Raw genomic sequence first — 16,712 nt, 5'->3', positions numbered from 1 at the left:
GGTTTCGTGTCTCGCGCGCTTGTGGGTCTTCCTGTTGGATTGTAAAATGGCGCATTGTTGTCGCCGCCGTACCGAGTATATTTGATAAAGATTATATTTTTCATTTTAATTTTTAAAACGCTTGCGCAGATCATAATGTAACTTGTGCATAGAGCAGCAGTAGATTGACCAGAGCGGTTCATTCATTTCGTGCACACTGCGTCTTTGCAACAGCTTACCGGGTAAACATTGGTTGTTAGCATTAGCTAACTGCTAAGCTAATATTCACTGCAGACCAGCTAAACAAATATAACGAGATGGGTTATTTAAAACTGATAGAGATCGAAAATTTCAAGTCGTATAAAGGAAGGCAGATCATCGGACCTTTTCACAAGTTTACTGCAATCATCGGACCCAATGGATCTGGTATGTAATAACAGCTAACATAAACTCGAAGCTAATGCGAAATGCAAACTGCTAGCTGTGCCTAACGGTAAACACAGCTCCACAGCCCCTTTCTCTTTAGATCATAACTCTCAGTCTGTGCATAGCTGAACTGTATGGGGGTTCAGCTGTTGGTAGTGTGATGTATCGTATTGTTTCATATCCATATTTGCCACTAGAGTAGTTATTTAAATTTTATTTCGGTGTATTAATCGTTGTCAGTTTGTAGAATAACGTATTTGCATTTTAATTGAAGTAATTCCTTTAGACTACTTAAGCACTTATGTCGTATAGGCACTTAATATATTTGTAAACATTGGGGTTGGACCTACCTTTACACTAGAGAAAGACGAAGTCTTTCAACGGTCTTTTCTCGTAATACAGTGCAATGCATCATCAAAATTATCTGGCCAACACAACGTGTAAAAACTGCATACTAATAGCCAATAAGATGCATTTTATTGCAGAACTGCTGTTTTGCACCAGACTGTACAAATAAAAGGTGAACTTTCCTATTATATTTACAGGACATGCATATTATCCCCATTCCATAGTGTACAACTAGAATAAATCAAAAATAACATTAAATAAAACAGAGATATAAGAATATGAGATGGGATGTAAAAATGAATATTAGGTAACAAACTATGTTTTACATAAGGGATATTAAAGCCTATATACAGTTGTTGTTTATGTATAGAAGCAAGCAGCAACATGGTCTTAACATGTGTGTTTTAATATAAAAAGGTCCCAAAGTTTACTAAGATTTCAATGTCATCATAATGTTTGTAGGAAAGTCCAACCTTATGGATGCCATCAGCTTCGTGTTGGCAGAGAAGACAAGTAACCTGCGTGTGAAGACTCTGAAGGATCTAATCCATGGAGCGCCTGTAGGGAAGCCAGCTGCCAACAGAGCCTTTGTCAGCATGGTGTACCAGGAAGATAATGGAGAAGAACGTGCCTTCACAAGAGTCATTATTGGTACAAAGCTCCATTACCAACCGTCCTTTAATATATAATTAACTTTCTTTTTGAATAGTTGTCTGTGTGAATTAAAAGACACTGATCTAGTAAAATTTGAATGCTTTTCAGCTGAATAAAAGGATAGTAGTAAAGCTGCATGGATATCAGTTTTCAAAAATTGACTCATCGTCTAAGAAAACATTTTTACATGTGTTTGCAATTTGGTGGGTCAAAAATATTTAAAATCTGTTACATTTATAAATGTATATATATATAATTTGTGTGTGTTGATGATGAGCTAATGCTTGTTTTGTTTTTGGAATATGCACCAGGTTCTTCCTCTGAGTATCGCATCAACAGTAAAGTAGTGGGCCTGCCTGAATACAGTGAAGAACTGGAAAAACTTGGAATTCTGATAAAGGCTAGGAACTTCTTGGTCTTTCAGGTAAGATTTCATTCTTGTAAATGTTGTCAAGATCTTTTCAAGAGCAATTTACGCACAGGCAGTCTTTCATAGTACTCCTGTACTAATCCACTAGGTTATTTTGATTGGAGAGTGCAGTAGTTTTTAGTGTGTGTGTATCATTGGTTTGAACGTGACTTGGTCAGTTACACCAGAGATTAAATTAACACCAGGTAACATTTTATTTGCTATTTCAAATCTCAGTTTTGTCTTTATTTCCCTTTAAGGGAGCCGTTGAGTCTATTGCCATGAAGAACCCCAAAGAGCGTACGGCGCTGTTTGAAGAGATCTCCCGTTCAGGAGAGCTGGCCCAGGAGTATGACCGGAGGAAGAAGGAGATGGTGAAAGCAGAGGAGGACACGCAGTTTAACTATCATCGCAAGAAAAACATCGCTGCAGAGCGCAAAGAGGCTAAGCAAGAGAAAGAAGAGGTTTGCCATTTTTACTGAGTCTGCATATGACACAAAGTGTCATGATCAGTGTCTATGGTTATTTGGCATTTACTGAATTCCTCCATACAGGATCCATTGAGTGGTATAGCCTGTTTCTACTCTAACAAATTTTAGGTAATATATAATTCCAGATAATGCAAATATTTGTCATTCATATGAATGCACCAAATTTCAACAGTAAAAGACAAACTAGGAACTTTTAGCTAAGCTCAACATAAGCTTTCAGCAATGTAACAACTGCACATCCTGCATATAAATCTATCCCACATATATTTATATAAGAGAGAAAGTCTGGTGTTAGGTGAACAACACAAAGATGAAGTAAAGATTGTTACACTGTAATCGGCAACAAATCTGTGTATTTCTTATTTGAAATGACTCAAAAATAGCCTTGAAACAAACTTTTGAATTTTCGTGATTAGTTTTTTGGGTTATCTGATGGAAAAACCTCAAATTCTCATTGGTCATGAAATGTGGAATCAGTTACATCTCTAATCATGATTTTCTCGCTTCTCTCTTTTCCTTCATTTTACCAGGCTGAGCGTTACCAGCGTCTTAAGGATGAAGTAGCCAGAGCTAGTGTACAGTTGCAGCTCTTCAAACTGTACCACAATGAGACTGAGATCGAGAGGCTGAACAAAGAGCTTGGGCAGCGGAACAAGGAGATTGATAAGGACCGTAAAAAGATGGACCATGTGGAGGAGGAGCTGAAGGACAAGAAGAAGGAGCTAGGCAGGCTGATGAGGGAGCAACAGACCATTGAGAAAGAAATTAAGTAAGTGGCATTAAATAAAATAAGTTTTGACATTTAAAGCTTAATGCACCATTAGTCATTTGACTTACATTAAACGGTTGACTTGACTACAGGGAGAAGGACTCTGAGTTGAACCAAAAGAGGCCTCAGTACATCAAAGCCAAAGAGAACACCTCACACAAAATCAAGAAGCTTGAGGCAGCAAGAAAATCACTGCAAAATGCCCAGAAGATGTACAAGAAGCGGAAGGCAGACATGGATGAGCTGGATAAAGAGATGAGGGCAGTGGAGCTGGCTAAGCAAGAGTTTGAGGAAAGAATGGAGGAGGAGGCGCAGAGTCAAGGCCAGGATCTCACCTTGGAGGAAAATCAGGTCTGATGTGTGAAAACTACATTTTAGACATTTTATCTTGAAAAAATACCAAATTAGTTACAGGATTTTAGTAAAATGATAATGTTTCATGAAATTGAAAAATGCACACTCTTTGTCTCCCTTCTTCCAGGTGAAGCAGTATCATCGTCTGAAGGAGGAGGCCAGCAAACGTGCTGCCACGCTGGCACAGGAGCTGGAGAAGTTCAATCGTGACCAGAAGGCTGACCAGGACCGCCTTGACTTAGAGGAGAGAAAGAAAGTGGAGACAGAGGTAAAGGAGAGAAAAATGGAAGATGATGGAAAGGTTTTATGAGCCAGAACGAAATTGATTTGATAGAAGTTGTTGTTTCTCTTTAGGCCAAAATTAAACAGAAGATCCGTGAAATCGAGGAAAACCAGAAACGTATTGAAAAACTGGAGGATTATATTGCCACCAGCAGGTATGCTGCTCTTAATTTTGGATTGTTTTGAGCGGAGCTGTGGCAAACTTATTTTATAGGTTTCTCTGGTTTACTGTGTGATTCACATCCTTTTTTTCCCTTCTTTCCCCATCAGGCAATCACTAGATGAGCAGAAGCGTATGGAGGAAGAGCTGACTGAGGAAGTGGAGAGTGCCAAAAGGAGGATCGATGAGATCAATATGGAGCTTAATCAGGTACTCAATGCACAGGAAAGAAAGAAATCAGCACCAACAACAAGTTGAATCTACTCTAATTGAGTTAGTTAATTTTTGCATGTGGTAACTCTGCTCCTAAAGACATCAGCCTTTTTCTATAGCTCATATTTTCCTGAACTGTACAAGACAAAGCATTATTTCTTTTTGTCAATCAGTAGACTTGATTAAATAAATCATTGCTTTGTGGGTCATTAATCCATGTTAGCACCCTAGCTTGGGTAATACTGGATTCTATAAATTCTTACATCCGTTATGGGAAGTGAATACGTCACCTATCGTAGCACCTCTGATGAACCCCCTTATTATTGGACTGTGGTTTAGGTGATGGAGCAGCTTGGAGACGCCAGAATCGACAGGCAGGAGAACAGTCGCCAGCAACGCAAGGCCGAGATCATGGAGAGTATAAAAAGACTCTATCCTGGCTCTGTGGTAAGGCACCTTTGGCACTATACCCATGCCGGGTCTGCTTTTCTTTTCTTTTTGGTGAAAGCATTTAAACATTGAGCATAAGAGCACTAAACAAACAAACGTTTACTGATTGTGTTTTCAGTATGGTCGTCTGATCGACCTGTGTCAGCCCACTCAGAAGAAATATCAAATCGCTGTGACTAAAGTGTTGGGTAAGAACATGGACGCCATCATTGTTGACTCAGAGAAGACTGGCAGAGACTGCATTCAGTACATAAAGGAGCAGAGAGGAGAGCCGGAGACCTTCCTTCCTCTTGATTACCTTGAAGTAAGTATATAAGAGTAATGACTCCAACTGAGAGCTTTGAACAATTCATAATAAAATTATGTCCTTGATGGGTGTAGCCTGTGAGCTAAATTGTCAGTCTTGTAAAACTTGGGGAAGCACAAAGCGTTGTCTGTCCATCCATACATCCATCGACTCAGACGTAGTTCACAAGGTGAACTACTTTACCTACATTATTGGTTTGAATTTGATTAAAATGTTATTTAATTTGAGTGAAATGGTAAAACAGGATCAGCTGTTGTTCTACGGAGACTTTCCAAAGAATCCTCATGGGTCACGTTTTTAGGTTTGTGGGCAATGAGCTGTGAATTGTGATGGGTCCTGAACTAGATAAGCTACTGCGTTGCTGGAGTTCTGATTTTAAATCTCTGCTCTGCTCTGGAGAATAATATCCAGGGTTCTTATGGGTGCTTGAAATCCTTGAAAATAATATTGTCTTTTCAAGGTTTGAAAAGTGCTTGAATTTCAGATGTGGTGCTTAAACGGGCTTGAAACTGTATTTCATTCACTACAAATAACTATCTGACCGAATATTTTTCTTATCAGATAGAGAAATAAAATGAGTCTCGATGTGTAAAAGTAAAATTTCTCTGCCTGGGCTGCACATTACATACACATTAAACAACTTAAAAATTATAAATGGCTTCAAGCTCACATTGACACCTGTGGGGCCCAATCAGCCACTGAGACAACAGACAGATTTAAGTGTTTTAATATATGAATGTTTCATGCTTTAAGGCTGCCTGTTTATTTAAGGGAGATGAACAATACATTATAATTTTACATAATTATACCACAGATGACAGATTAAATAAATAGATTTTAGGTCGATGTTTGTCTTAAAGTCTTATATGTTGAATTGAACTGAGTGTGTCATCTGTTCAAAGCCTCTCCCAGTCAGCGCTGTTCTCCATGCCTGTCTTACTGTACAAGATGTTAGTAGAACAAACACTTTAAAGGTGACTTTAACAATAATACAGACAGCAGTGTAGTCAAACATCTCACAGTAAGTTTTATTGGGAATTAACTTTAACCTGTTAGGCCCTCAGGGGTTTTCTGAGCTGCTTGAAAATGAAATGACCAAAATAAATGGAGCATTTCTCTGCAATTACAAACTGTGCGTAAACAGTCTTGGTATCAAAATAAAGCTAACACTGGTGAGATGTCATCAGAGGTGTAAATATTACTGCAGATGTTACTATGTTAAAAGTTACTGTGACTCAAACATATAAAAATTGCATTTTTTTATTTCCCTCCCTTAGATTTTTTTTAAAAAGTAACACCTTTGAAAATATGCTTCGGTTCACATTTAACTCCAGAAAATCATAAATCAAAATATGGATATTACTGTGACAGTCCTCATGTCTGCACTTATATTTCTGACCTTGTGTTTTAAACAATTAAACTTGATCTTCTCCCCTTTGCCCCAATTTTTCTGGGCGTGGGTGCTTAACTAGTTAAAAACAAACAAACATGTGTCTCCTATTTTTGTGTCACATAGCTAAGAAGCGTCAATCGCTGATGAGAAGACTTATTCATTTGGCCTTGCTGTGTATTATTGTGGTGTTTGGTGCAGTTTTCTTGTTATGTGGGGTTGCTGTTTTTTTCAAGTGGAGATGAATATCTCTAACGAGTTGATTTGTTCACATTTTCACATCTTAGTTTTTAAGAGAAATGTGTTTTTTGAGTTTGTACCGTATTTGCATATAAGGCGAGCATTTCCTTTTTCAGTATTTTTGTGTGGTGCATTTTTCTCTGTTCTTACACAAGGGGAACAAAGGACATTTAAGTCGACCTAAGATGATTTGTTTTAATCTTTACTTGGTCTTACTTAGTTAAATGAGTGAATCATGCATTCTTTTTTTGCCAATCTGGAAAAGCTTGAAAATTGACCTTGAAAGTGCTTAAAAAGTGCTTGAATTTGACCCTGAAAAATAGGCGTGAACCCTGAATATCCCTGTTGGGAGAAATTGAAGGTGGTCAGCTGGATGATTATGTATCCAGATAATATTTTGTTAAAGTTTCTCAGAGTTGGTCCTCACTTGAAATATTTGGCTAACCTAATTTTCCCTGCGGACAATTCCTGCAACATGTTTTAATGTCATAGAAAGAGCAAATTCATGGCAGGATGGGCAACATTGCTTTCTGCAATTTTTAAAGCCAAAATTATACTTCTGTCTCTATGTTTTGTTTTTTTTGTTTTTTTTTTTTGGGGGGGGGGGGGGGGGGGGGGGTAAATGTTGTCACGTCTATAAATAATCTTTTTTCACTGACAATTTGAACATTTTTTTCCCCGCAGAGGTTCTTTATATAAAATGCTACTTAACTCTAAAATAATCCCAACCTCAGGTCATTAATGTTCTTTCCTTAGTGCCGTTCACACTGTAAATATTGTCTAGAAAATTTAAAACTTGTCTTTTCAAAGGTGAAACCAACCGATGAGAAACTCAGAGAACTGCGAGGAGCCAAGCTGGTGATTGATGTGATTCGCTATGAACCTCCCCACATCAAAAAAGCTCTGCAGTACGCTTGTGGCAATGCTCTGGTCTGCGAGAATGTTGAGGATGCGCGGAGAATTGCTTTTGGAGGGCCATACAGGCACAAGGTACTTAGCCTAATTTAAAGATGGATGATTGGATGATTCATAGATGTGAGAATGCATAATAACCACTTCTACCTACTAACTTCTTATTCATCGGTGTCCAGACGGTAGCCCTGGACGGTACTCTGTTCCAGAAGTCTGGAGTCATCTCTGGAGGTGCCAGCGACTTGAAAGCTAAGGCCAGACGATGGGATGAGAAGGCAGTGGACAAGCTCAAAGAGAAAAAGGAGAAACTCACTGAAGAGCTCAAGGTGACTTTAAATATATGACCCACATCAGAGAGTTTGTTGGGACGACAGATTTTTAGTAAGAGTCACCATGAAGCACTTTATGCTGACTAACCTCTGACTAAAATAATTGTTGTTATTTTGTACTACCTTAATTATTAAATGAACAATTCATGAATATCCACTTAATGTTAATGTTTTCCTCTGCAGGAGCAAATGAAGGCCAAGAGGAAGGAGGCAGAGCTCCGTCAGGTGCAGTCTCAGGCCCACGGTCTGCAGATGAGACTCAAGTACTCACAGAGTGATCTGGAGCAGACAAAAACCCGTCACCTCTCCCTCAATATGCAGGTACGGCTCAGTAACAGCTTTCTTTCCTCTTACCGTTAGAAACAGTGACCCTTGCATTAAATTTTTTTCCGTTACTCCGTGATACAGGAGAAGTCTAAGCTAGAGAGTGAATTGGCAAACTTTGGCCCTCGCATCAATGACATCAAGAGGATCATCCAGTCCCGTGAGCGGGAAATCACTGACTTGCGCGACCGCATGAACCTGGTGAGACTGGCACAGAGTGAGCTGCAGTTAGAAGTCCGTTTATGAACATGTAACATTGCACAACATTGTTTCTGTTTCCCAGGTGGAGGATGAGGTGTTTGTGGAATTCTGTAAGGAGATTGGAGTGAGGAATATCAGAGAGTTTGAGGAGGAGAAAGTGAAGAGGCAGAATGAGATTGCAAAGAAGCGGTGAGTTCAGTAATCCAGTCGCTTCTGATGCAGGACAGTTAGCTAATAGTGAATCTGTCTCTGTTTGTTGAAGCATAACTTCATTTTTTTTTGTCTTAGTCTTGAGTTTGAGACTCAAAAGACCCGCCTGGGTATCCAGTTGGACTATGAGAAGAATCAGCTGAAGGAAGACCAGGAGAAGGTCATGATGTGGGAGCAGACTGTGAAGAAGGACGAGGCTGAAATCGAGAGACTTAAAAAGGTGAAAACAAAGTTAGACGATGAAAATGTTTTGCCCTTGATTTTGACATCACTTTTAATCCCTCTTGCGTGCTTTGTAGGAGGAGCACAGACACATGAAAATCATTGATGAGACAATGGCCCAGCTGCAGGACCTGAAGAACCAGCATCTCACCAAGAAATCTGAAGTCAATGATAAAAATCACGAGATGGAGGAGATTCGCAAAAAACTGGGTGGTGCAAACAAGTCAGTGACTGCAGACATATGCACTGTAGTTTTTTTTTTTTTTTAATATCTTCTTAATATGATTTTATGTTTGAGTGAGTTTGTTCTACAAACAACTTTTTATTATTCCAGGGAGTTGACTCAGCTCCAGAAGGAGGTCACTGCCATCGAGACCAAACTGGAGCAGAAGCGCAGTGACCGTCACAACCTGCTGCAAGCCTGCAAAATGCAGGATATCAGGTTGCCTCTTCGTTCTGGAACAATGGATGATATCAGCCAGGGAGAGGTACATTAACAAAACCATCGTTGCTCTAACTGTAATTCCATTAAGACCGAAGCAGAAAACGACAGCCGTCTTTTTGTTTTTACTGTTCAAGGGGAGTTCCCAGACGGATGAGTCCAGCAGCCAAAGGACATCCAGCAGTGTTTTGGCCAAAGAGGCTCTTATAGAAATTGACTACAGCAACCTGTCTGAAGACCTCAAGGTGGGTCCAAATAATATTATAAAAATTTTCTTTACACATTAAAATATACCAAGTAGGAAAATGAGCAATTTGCCGCAGAGGTGATCTCTATTGCTAAAGTCAGATTTTGTACTTACATTTTGTAGATGCATGTAAATTAATACATTTATTCTTCGATCTTCCTAAAGGATGCACTGTCAGAGGAAGAGATCAAGGCTGAGACGAACACACTGCAGCAGCGTCTGAATGAGCAGCAGAGCATCCTGCAGAGGATCAGTGCACCCAACATGAAGGCTATGGAGAAGCTTGAGAGTGTCAGGGACAAATTCCAAGAGACCAGTGATGGTGAGATGGCAGTCTCATGTTAGAAGCTGGGGTGAAATGTGGAAGGGGACAGGAAGTTGAAGACCTCTTGTTAAACTTGTATCATATGCTTTTTTTGGTTTCCTTTCTTCTTTCAGAGTTTGAGGCTGCTCGGAAAAGAGCCAAAAAGGCCAAGCAAGCCTTTGAGCAGATCAAGAAGGAAAGATTTGATCGCTTTAATAACTGTTTTGAGTCGGTGTCTACCAATATCGATGAGATCTACAAGGCTCTGTCACGCAACAGTAGTGCTCAGGTATGTTTTTAGAGACTTGCCACATTACATATCATTAACTATGTCTAATGCCATGACAGGAAGCAGTTTTATGTGTGGAATTTGGTACATGGTAAATTTTATATATATCCATTTGTGCATGTGCCCAAGTTGCGTTTACCAATCAGCGTATGTTTCTTCTTTAGGCATTTTTAGGTCCAGAAAACCCAGAGGAGCCATATTTGGATGGTATCAATTATAACTGTGTGGCCCCAGGCAAGAGGTTCAGACCAATGGACAACTTGTCAGGAGGAGAGAAAACTGTTGCTGCCCTGGCTCTGCTCTTCGCTATTCACAGGTGAAACAAGGGAGATGTGCAGAGGAATTTTTAATACACGTATGACTTGACGGAAGTTGACTGTTTACATCTTTCTTGCTTCTCTGTAGCTACAAACCCGCCCCCTTCTTTGTGCTGGATGAGATTGACGCAGCTCTGGACAACACTAATATTGGCAAGGTCTGTTTAGAGAATAAACGTTGATATAATGAGCTGTTTGTTTGTTTTTAAATTAATATTTCTTGTGATTTTAGTGCATTAGCCTTAATGCTTTCTCTTTGTACCTTCAAGGTGGCCAACTACATCAAAGACCAGTCAATGGAGAACTTCCAGGCCATTGTCATTTCTCTGAAGGAGGAATTCTACACCAAGGCAGACTCTCTCATAGGTGTTTATCCAGAGGTGAGTCTTTTTTTTTGTTTTGAATTAGAGACGGATAAAATCCCCAAAGAGCGGATCAGCTTAGATCTGAATTAGTACCACTTGAAGCACCACTTAAAAAGTGCAACTGTGTAGTTTCAGCATTGTTTTACAACAAGAACGCTACCATAACAAAACCACAACAAAAAAGAAGCCATAATAACTGAATAAAAGTCGATAAAGATCAAGCATATGCATTGCTTTGTGATATTAAATTTAGCCCATAAAATAATGCATATTATTATGTGTCATATAAGGTTATGCTATAGATAAGTTTTTATGGTTTGTTAAGAAAATGTCCCCATTTCATGCATCATTTTTCATATAAACTCTACTCTAGCACTCACAATACGCCAGTGTCACGAGACTGACATGTATTGACTGCAACAGATGTCTCCTGCTGAGCATAATGGCTGTTGAATCTATTCGCAAAGCAAAGAAGGAATTTACCCAGGATTCATCAGTATGAACTAATGTCTGCAACAGAAACTCCTAATCAAAGATTCTCTGGATACAGTTATGTATTGACGGTCACAGTTTCTGACTGGGTGGCTCATCTGTATCTCCAGCATGCAGGGTCATTAACCTGTTATCACCCGAGTATCACACGGGCTGTGTTTGTGATTTCGCCTTTTAAAATTATAAAATAATTCTCATCTTTCAGGAACCATTTGAACTTTCTTAAAATAGTGGAGGATTTGCAGTAATGTGAAGAGCACATGGTAAAATCTGTCTGTTTAGACTGCGAATGCTTTGTGTTACCACGATACACCAAATATCCCCGTGAAGCCCGTCTTCTCTTCTTTCTGAAACTGCTCAGAAAAAAACAAACAAACAAAATAAACAGAAAAAGTTCTGCTTCTCTGCAGGATATTCATTGCACATTGTACTTCCTAATATTGTATTGTGACCTGTGACCAGCAAAGTGTTGACCCAACCGGCGAGATGCATTTCTGAGTATTATGCATATAAAGCTTTATGCAAAATACTAAAATATAGCCTTTTCAGTAGTCAGGCTGTTTTTAGACGTTAAACTTCTGAACCTGGAGCTGAGACAGCAATAGAATGGAGTTCATTAGATTCATATAACACTTTATATTCTTCATATACAGACATGCAATAACATTCTCATCATAAACCACATGCAGTGTATCTAAGAATTAAAAGATCCTGTTTGATATTTGGCCAATAAAACCTGAGCATCTTGAGCTGTGAAGTCAATGCTGATTCGGAAACAATGAACTAATTTTCTTTTTTTCTTCCATCAACAGCAAGGAGACTGCGTCATAAGCAAAGTGCTAACCTTTGACCTCTCGCAATATCCCGATGCCAACCCAAATCCAAATGAGTAAGACTAGCTCTCCCAGCACTGCTATTTTGTGAAGTTGGATGTTTCCATGGTTACTTTTTCTGGATTGCTCATTGTAACCTTGTAGTCACAGATGATGTATCCATTAGGTCTCACATGTTATTTCCTTTAAAAAAAAACAAAAACATTAGAGTAGTGACTTATTGAGCTTCAGTTGTTTTATTTTCTTTATAGACCGTAATGACCAGGATGTATGTACATTTATAAAAACCAGTCCTTTATCAGTTTTCCAATATAATTGTGTGGGGTGCTTTTTAAGAAGCTGTAGAATTTGTATCATGTGGTTAAGTGTCTCGAACATCCCTAAAGCCAATTTTTGTTTTCATAACTTTTATACTGTTCATGGCCGTCTTTCCAGCTGTGTGCTTTAAAGCTCTTGCTTGTTTCCTCTTCCCTGTACTTAACTGCAATTTCATATGTGCGCCTGTGTTTGTTTGTTTTTTAAAGCTTAATGAGGAATCTGTTGTTACAGTATGATGGATACATTCCCATGTGCAAAAGCTAAATAAAACCTGCAGTTAGCAGCAGCAGCTGGCAGAGCTGTTATGAGATCATGGAACTGAGGCTATCACTGCTCTGCTACTTAGAAGGTTTTTTATTCCCTGAGTAATAATCTGAATCAACTTTGGTAGGCAGAAAACTCAGCATGAGTTCATGCTGAAACTGTTTGGCCTGTTTTATCGATTGCTTTGCTTCAATAAATTTTGAATTATTTAAACTCATTTATCTTGTTTACTTCATAATACATTCTTGCAACTCATGTGCTGTTTTGTAATTTCATCGGGCTGTTTTTAAAGTAGCTTTCATATGAATATGTTTGAACCGATCCTCAATGTAGCATTTATTTTGCTGCACTAGTTTATATTCCATAAGGGGGAATAGGGCTTTGGTAGGCGAGGCTATTTATAGTCCTTGTTTTCACACAAACGTCTACAGAGGCACCAATGAAAGCGTTCACTTTGCTTCTCAATAAAGCCTGTGTCTGCATTAACTCGTTGCACAAGTATATTTCTCTCATTAGTTTTGATTATTTGAACACTTATCATTTCGTTGTCAGACATCAGTCATTAAATAAAACCTCAAAGTACATTTTTTGGATGATTTATTTTTTTTGCCAATGGTGAACATACCAAAGTAAAACCAACCCTTAGTGGGACAGATTTAGAACTTTAGAATTATGATGGGAGGATAACTCAAACTACTAGTATCTCCATAATTTTAAACAATAAGTATGCATGACAGCAGGTCAGAGGATAATGTATGAAACAAAACAGTCCTGTCGATACCTGATGTTAAGCACAAACATGAAACAATGCAACAATCCTATCCACACAGTTATGAATAAAACGACAAGTTTCAGTGACATATCAAGCTAAATCAACCATACCCCAGGTATGCTGATAAATCTTTACTAAATTTCTCCCAACACTTATTCATCACAAATTTATGTGTGAAGCGTTAGAGTGACGTAAAAACTGCAGGCACCGCTCAACTGCTTCAGTTTGTGTTTGAAATTCATAAAATACTTATTATAGCTTGATCAGTAGTTAATAATTCCATTAGATTGACCTCAGTTTCCTTTCATGGTTCATATAACAACATTTGTGAGCAAAAGAAATCTCGTTCGAGACTAACAGATTACAACACAGTGAAATCCTAATAGATCAGAGGACACTGCTTCACAACCTTCATCTTGCACTGTTAGCACCAGAGCCCCTTTAAGATGCTTCAATATTTTGGGGCCTGAATGCAAAGAAACCACTGGTTCCCCCTAGTGGAGTCCTGTGCCATTGTCTTGTTTGAACTGCATCACAGTAAAGATGCAGTAAAGTTACCTTCTGTATGAATTCACTGAGTGACATTTCCACCACAGGTCACTTTCCGACTTTCCTCATTAGTAAGACACGCGGCTCACTGACGTGGCTGTCCCAAAGGCTATGGAATGGATAACCTCAACAAACACTACAAAGAAAGAAGTGCATCAATCCATTTACTCTGAGACAAGTACAGTGTTTTTATTAATTCGTCAAATCTGAAGTATTAGATGTTTCATTAGTAGATATATTGTTACTTCTCAGTTAATGTTTCAACCAAAACATGAAACCTTCCAACTGTCTGCAGGCATTGAGCCATCCTGACTGTTACAGATTTTCAAAGAAGCAACAAGCTTGGTAAAGTGATGTGAGTTGGAGTCACACACTAAAAATACAAAACTGTCATGATAACCATGTAAAATCCAGGTGACAGTCCCTACACTCCGGAGTCGGTTTCAGACGGTCCCTGTGCGGAGGGAACCGTGGGAATCGGACGTTTCTTTCTCCTCACAGCTGGATCTGGCCGGCCTGTTACCACTGTTGCCGCCGCTGGGGCAGGAGAAGGGACAGGGATGGGACGCCTCTTTTTAACGGGGGTCATGCTGCTGGAGCGTTCTTTGAGGATGCCCTGAGCCACACCCTCCATGTCAGATACTGAGATGTGCATGGCTTCAGCCATCTCTTTCTTTGTTAATGAGACGAAGCCCGGGTCCCTGGCCAGGGAGACCAGTCCACTCTTCTCTAGAGCCTAAAGAAACAACAACATTCAGGTTTGTGCTCGCGTACAGTATTATTTTTAGTGTATTAATAACCATTGTGTTATGTTAAATCCTTTCAGTTATTGTACAGGTTAATTCAGTCCAGAACTAGCTTTAACGTAACCCATCTCTGACAAACCTGACAGCAGATGTTAGACGTGGCATTTAATTAGAGTAGAAAAGAAGACCTGATCAGCCACTTTGACACCTACCTCTTGGACGAGGTGGTCGGCTGCAGTGTGTGAACTCTGACTCTGACTGTCACCATAGTTAGGGTCATAAGGGAACTGCATAGAGAAGGTAAGTATTCATATATCGCCTGCATAATCTGTTGTTGGATGAGTCAACCTTCAATAAAATATTACCTGTGTTCTGCCTGTTCTCACTGTGAAGTTCCAGGCATGTCTGCTGGCTGAAAGAGGTAAAATAATTACATTAATGAATATATAAATAAGCAATTACGAAGCATTCCTATGGCTCATGTCTCAGTTTATTAATTTGGAGTTATTATCCGTCCAGAATTTTCCATGGCCACATTAAAAAGTCTTATCAAAGACCTTCATCTTTGATTGGACTTCTTCTGTGGTTTCGATTTAACATATGCAGCATATCATCTCTTGCTTGTGCCATACCTGCCTCCTCATCCTCACAAGGATTGTAAAACTCATCCGGAGTCCTTTCTCTTTCAAATGAAAATCTGAGAGGGAACAAAAATGATCACTCATAACGGCACTGGTACGCCATCATACTGATCAGGAGAGCACTTTGGTACTCACTCTGCAAAGGCGTTGTTGTTAGTGTTGCTCTTTGGTGGAGCTGTGGGGAAAAATTCTGTACCAGACACCAAGGCTGAGGCTGAGCTTGGTGGGGACTCGGGCTGGCTTTCAGAGAAACTGAGTGGCCGCATGTTGGTCACCTGTTGGGACTGAGTGTTAGCCGGCTCAGTGGAGAACGACTCTACCTGGTTACCAAACAGGTGGTGTGAACGCTGCAAATACAAAGCAAGATACATATTAATAATGAAATAGTATGCAACAACGTAAAGGCAGGTTTAACGAAATGTTGATGTCATCTGACTGCTTTTCAGAAAGGTTTCTAATGGATGAAAAGCCAAAAAAAAGTCTCCATCCACTAAAGATTTTTTTATTAATAAAACAAATAAAGGAGGCCATAACAAAGGTGCTGCAGAATGGGAATACGAATGCACCGTATCGTTGCCGACGTTGTTTTGCACCTGATAAATGGCCTCTTCTCCTGCCTCCTCCATGGCTCTTTCCATCTCTTCTTCATTCTGCAGGTCTCCTGAAATGGCTCTGTGCATTTCTGGAGCTGCTTCTTCCTCTATACTCCTCAACCCCGCCTAGAAAAACATGGAGAATGTGGATAAATGAAGGACAGAGGAACATATCACCGAGAGATAAAGCTGAGTACTGCTGATTTACAGTATAGAGTACATTTACTTGCACTGTAAGCGGAAAAGGAAAACCCCAGCTCACCTGGATCTCTGGACCTGAGGCACTCTTCTTAGTTGGACGGTAGCCGTAATACTCCTCTTGACGCTTGATGAACTTGCGCAAATGGTCTTGCAAAAGGAAGGTCGCGTAGAATTTCCCCACAGTCACCTCATCATCTATAACCAGACATAACATAATCACAGTGCGCTCTGTGTTCAGAGACGCTGGATTATTTTGTAAATGTGAAACATGACATATACTACTGCCTCACCTCCAATAGGAGGAATGACCTGGTCTAACAGTTTCATGCTGGTGCGCTTCCAGATCTGCTTTATAATGGCTCTCAGCTCCTCATTGGCCTGCTCAAAGTTACCTGTTAGGAACGATTCAAGATAATGGAGCGTTGTTACAGTAGTAGCAGATGAGGCTGAAGGAAACATGTATGTTGCATAAAACATGTATACCGTACCTTCTGTTTTAATTTTGAGTGCAGTCCTGACCAGAGCGAAAAGCGTGGCATTAAAGGTGACCGTGCCATCACTGTTGAGAGGCATGTTCATACCGACCAAGCGCTACAAAAAGCAGGAAAACTTTAATATGGGCTCCTGCATACTTGCAAGCCCCACACAGTGCTACTTTAGGCCTTTCTG

The 16,712-nt window shown here is 39.6% G+C and overlaps 2 protein-coding genes across 3 annotated transcripts in view; one reads left to right on the top strand and one right to left on the bottom strand.

The window, feature by feature from the left end:
- Positions 1–38: 38 nt before the first annotated feature.
- smc1a (structural maintenance of chromosomes 1A) lies at positions 39–12,758 on the top strand. Its single transcript, XM_085392765.1, has 26 exons — positions 39–405; positions 1,216–1,404; positions 1,719–1,831; positions 2,077–2,280; positions 2,838–3,076; positions 3,169–3,427; positions 3,558–3,698; positions 3,785–3,867; positions 3,983–4,082; positions 4,425–4,532; positions 4,654–4,839; positions 7,283–7,462; positions 7,564–7,710; positions 7,897–8,034; positions 8,122–8,238; positions 8,321–8,427; positions 8,527–8,668; positions 8,748–8,893; positions 9,005–9,158; positions 9,250–9,357; positions 9,525–9,681; positions 9,798–9,952; positions 10,117–10,268; positions 10,358–10,427; positions 10,539–10,649; positions 11,939–12,758. The coding sequence occupies exons 1-26, from the start codon at positions 297–299 to the stop codon at positions 12,017–12,019; spliced, it is 3,696 nt and encodes a 1,231-aa protein (XP_085248891.1). The 5' UTR covers positions 39–296; the 3' UTR covers positions 12,020–12,758.
- Positions 12,325–16,712, bottom strand: part of LOC146644638 (dihydropyridine-sensitive L-type skeletal muscle calcium channel subunit alpha-1-like) — an 18,648-nt gene continuing 14,260 nt past the window's right edge. Inside the window, exons 37-45 of one of the 2 annotated variants that reach the window (XM_085392760.1) lie at positions 16,532–16,634; positions 16,334–16,435; positions 16,105–16,238; positions 15,843–15,968; positions 15,385–15,596; positions 15,241–15,305; positions 14,974–15,020; positions 14,821–14,895; positions 12,325–14,598 (exon numbers count right to left, since the gene is read on the bottom strand). In XM_085392760.1, coding sequence (XP_085248886.1) covers positions 14,287–14,598; positions 14,821–14,895; positions 14,974–15,020; positions 15,241–15,305; positions 15,385–15,596; positions 15,843–15,968; positions 16,105–16,238; positions 16,334–16,435; positions 16,532–16,634 — 1,176 coding nt within the window. In that variant the 3' untranslated portion in view covers positions 12,325–14,286. Of the gene's footprint in view, positions 14,599–14,820; positions 14,896–14,973; positions 15,021–15,240; positions 15,306–15,384; positions 15,597–15,842; positions 15,969–16,104; positions 16,239–16,333; positions 16,635–16,712 lie in introns of both variants that reach the window. The other variant, XM_085392759.1, reaches the window with a different exon arrangement.

Source organism: Rhamphochromis longiceps, linkage group LG20 (genome assembly GCF_057381845.1).
Source record: "Rhamphochromis longiceps isolate RC_006_pf linkage group LG20, R_longiceps_female_GT1.1, whole genome shotgun sequence".
NCBI classification, from domain to species: Eukaryota; Metazoa; Chordata; class Actinopteri; order Cichliformes; family Cichlidae; genus Rhamphochromis; species Rhamphochromis longiceps.
Note: the sequence above shows the minus strand (reverse complement) of the source record. Positions and strands in the feature narration are given on the sequence as shown.

Coding starts and splice junctions, on each gene's coding strand:
- smc1a (XM_085392765.1), top strand. CDS start 297: ATGGGTTATTTAAAACTGATAGAGATCGAAAATTTCAAGTCGTATAAA. Junction 8,894..9,004: donor AAACTGGGTGGTGCAAACAA/GTCAGTGACTGC, acceptor TTATTATTCCAG/GGAGTTGACTCAGCTCCAGA. Junction 10,269..10,357: donor CTGCTCTTCGCTATTCACAG/GTGAAACAAGGG, acceptor GCTTCTCTGTAG/CTACAAACCCGCCCCCTTCT.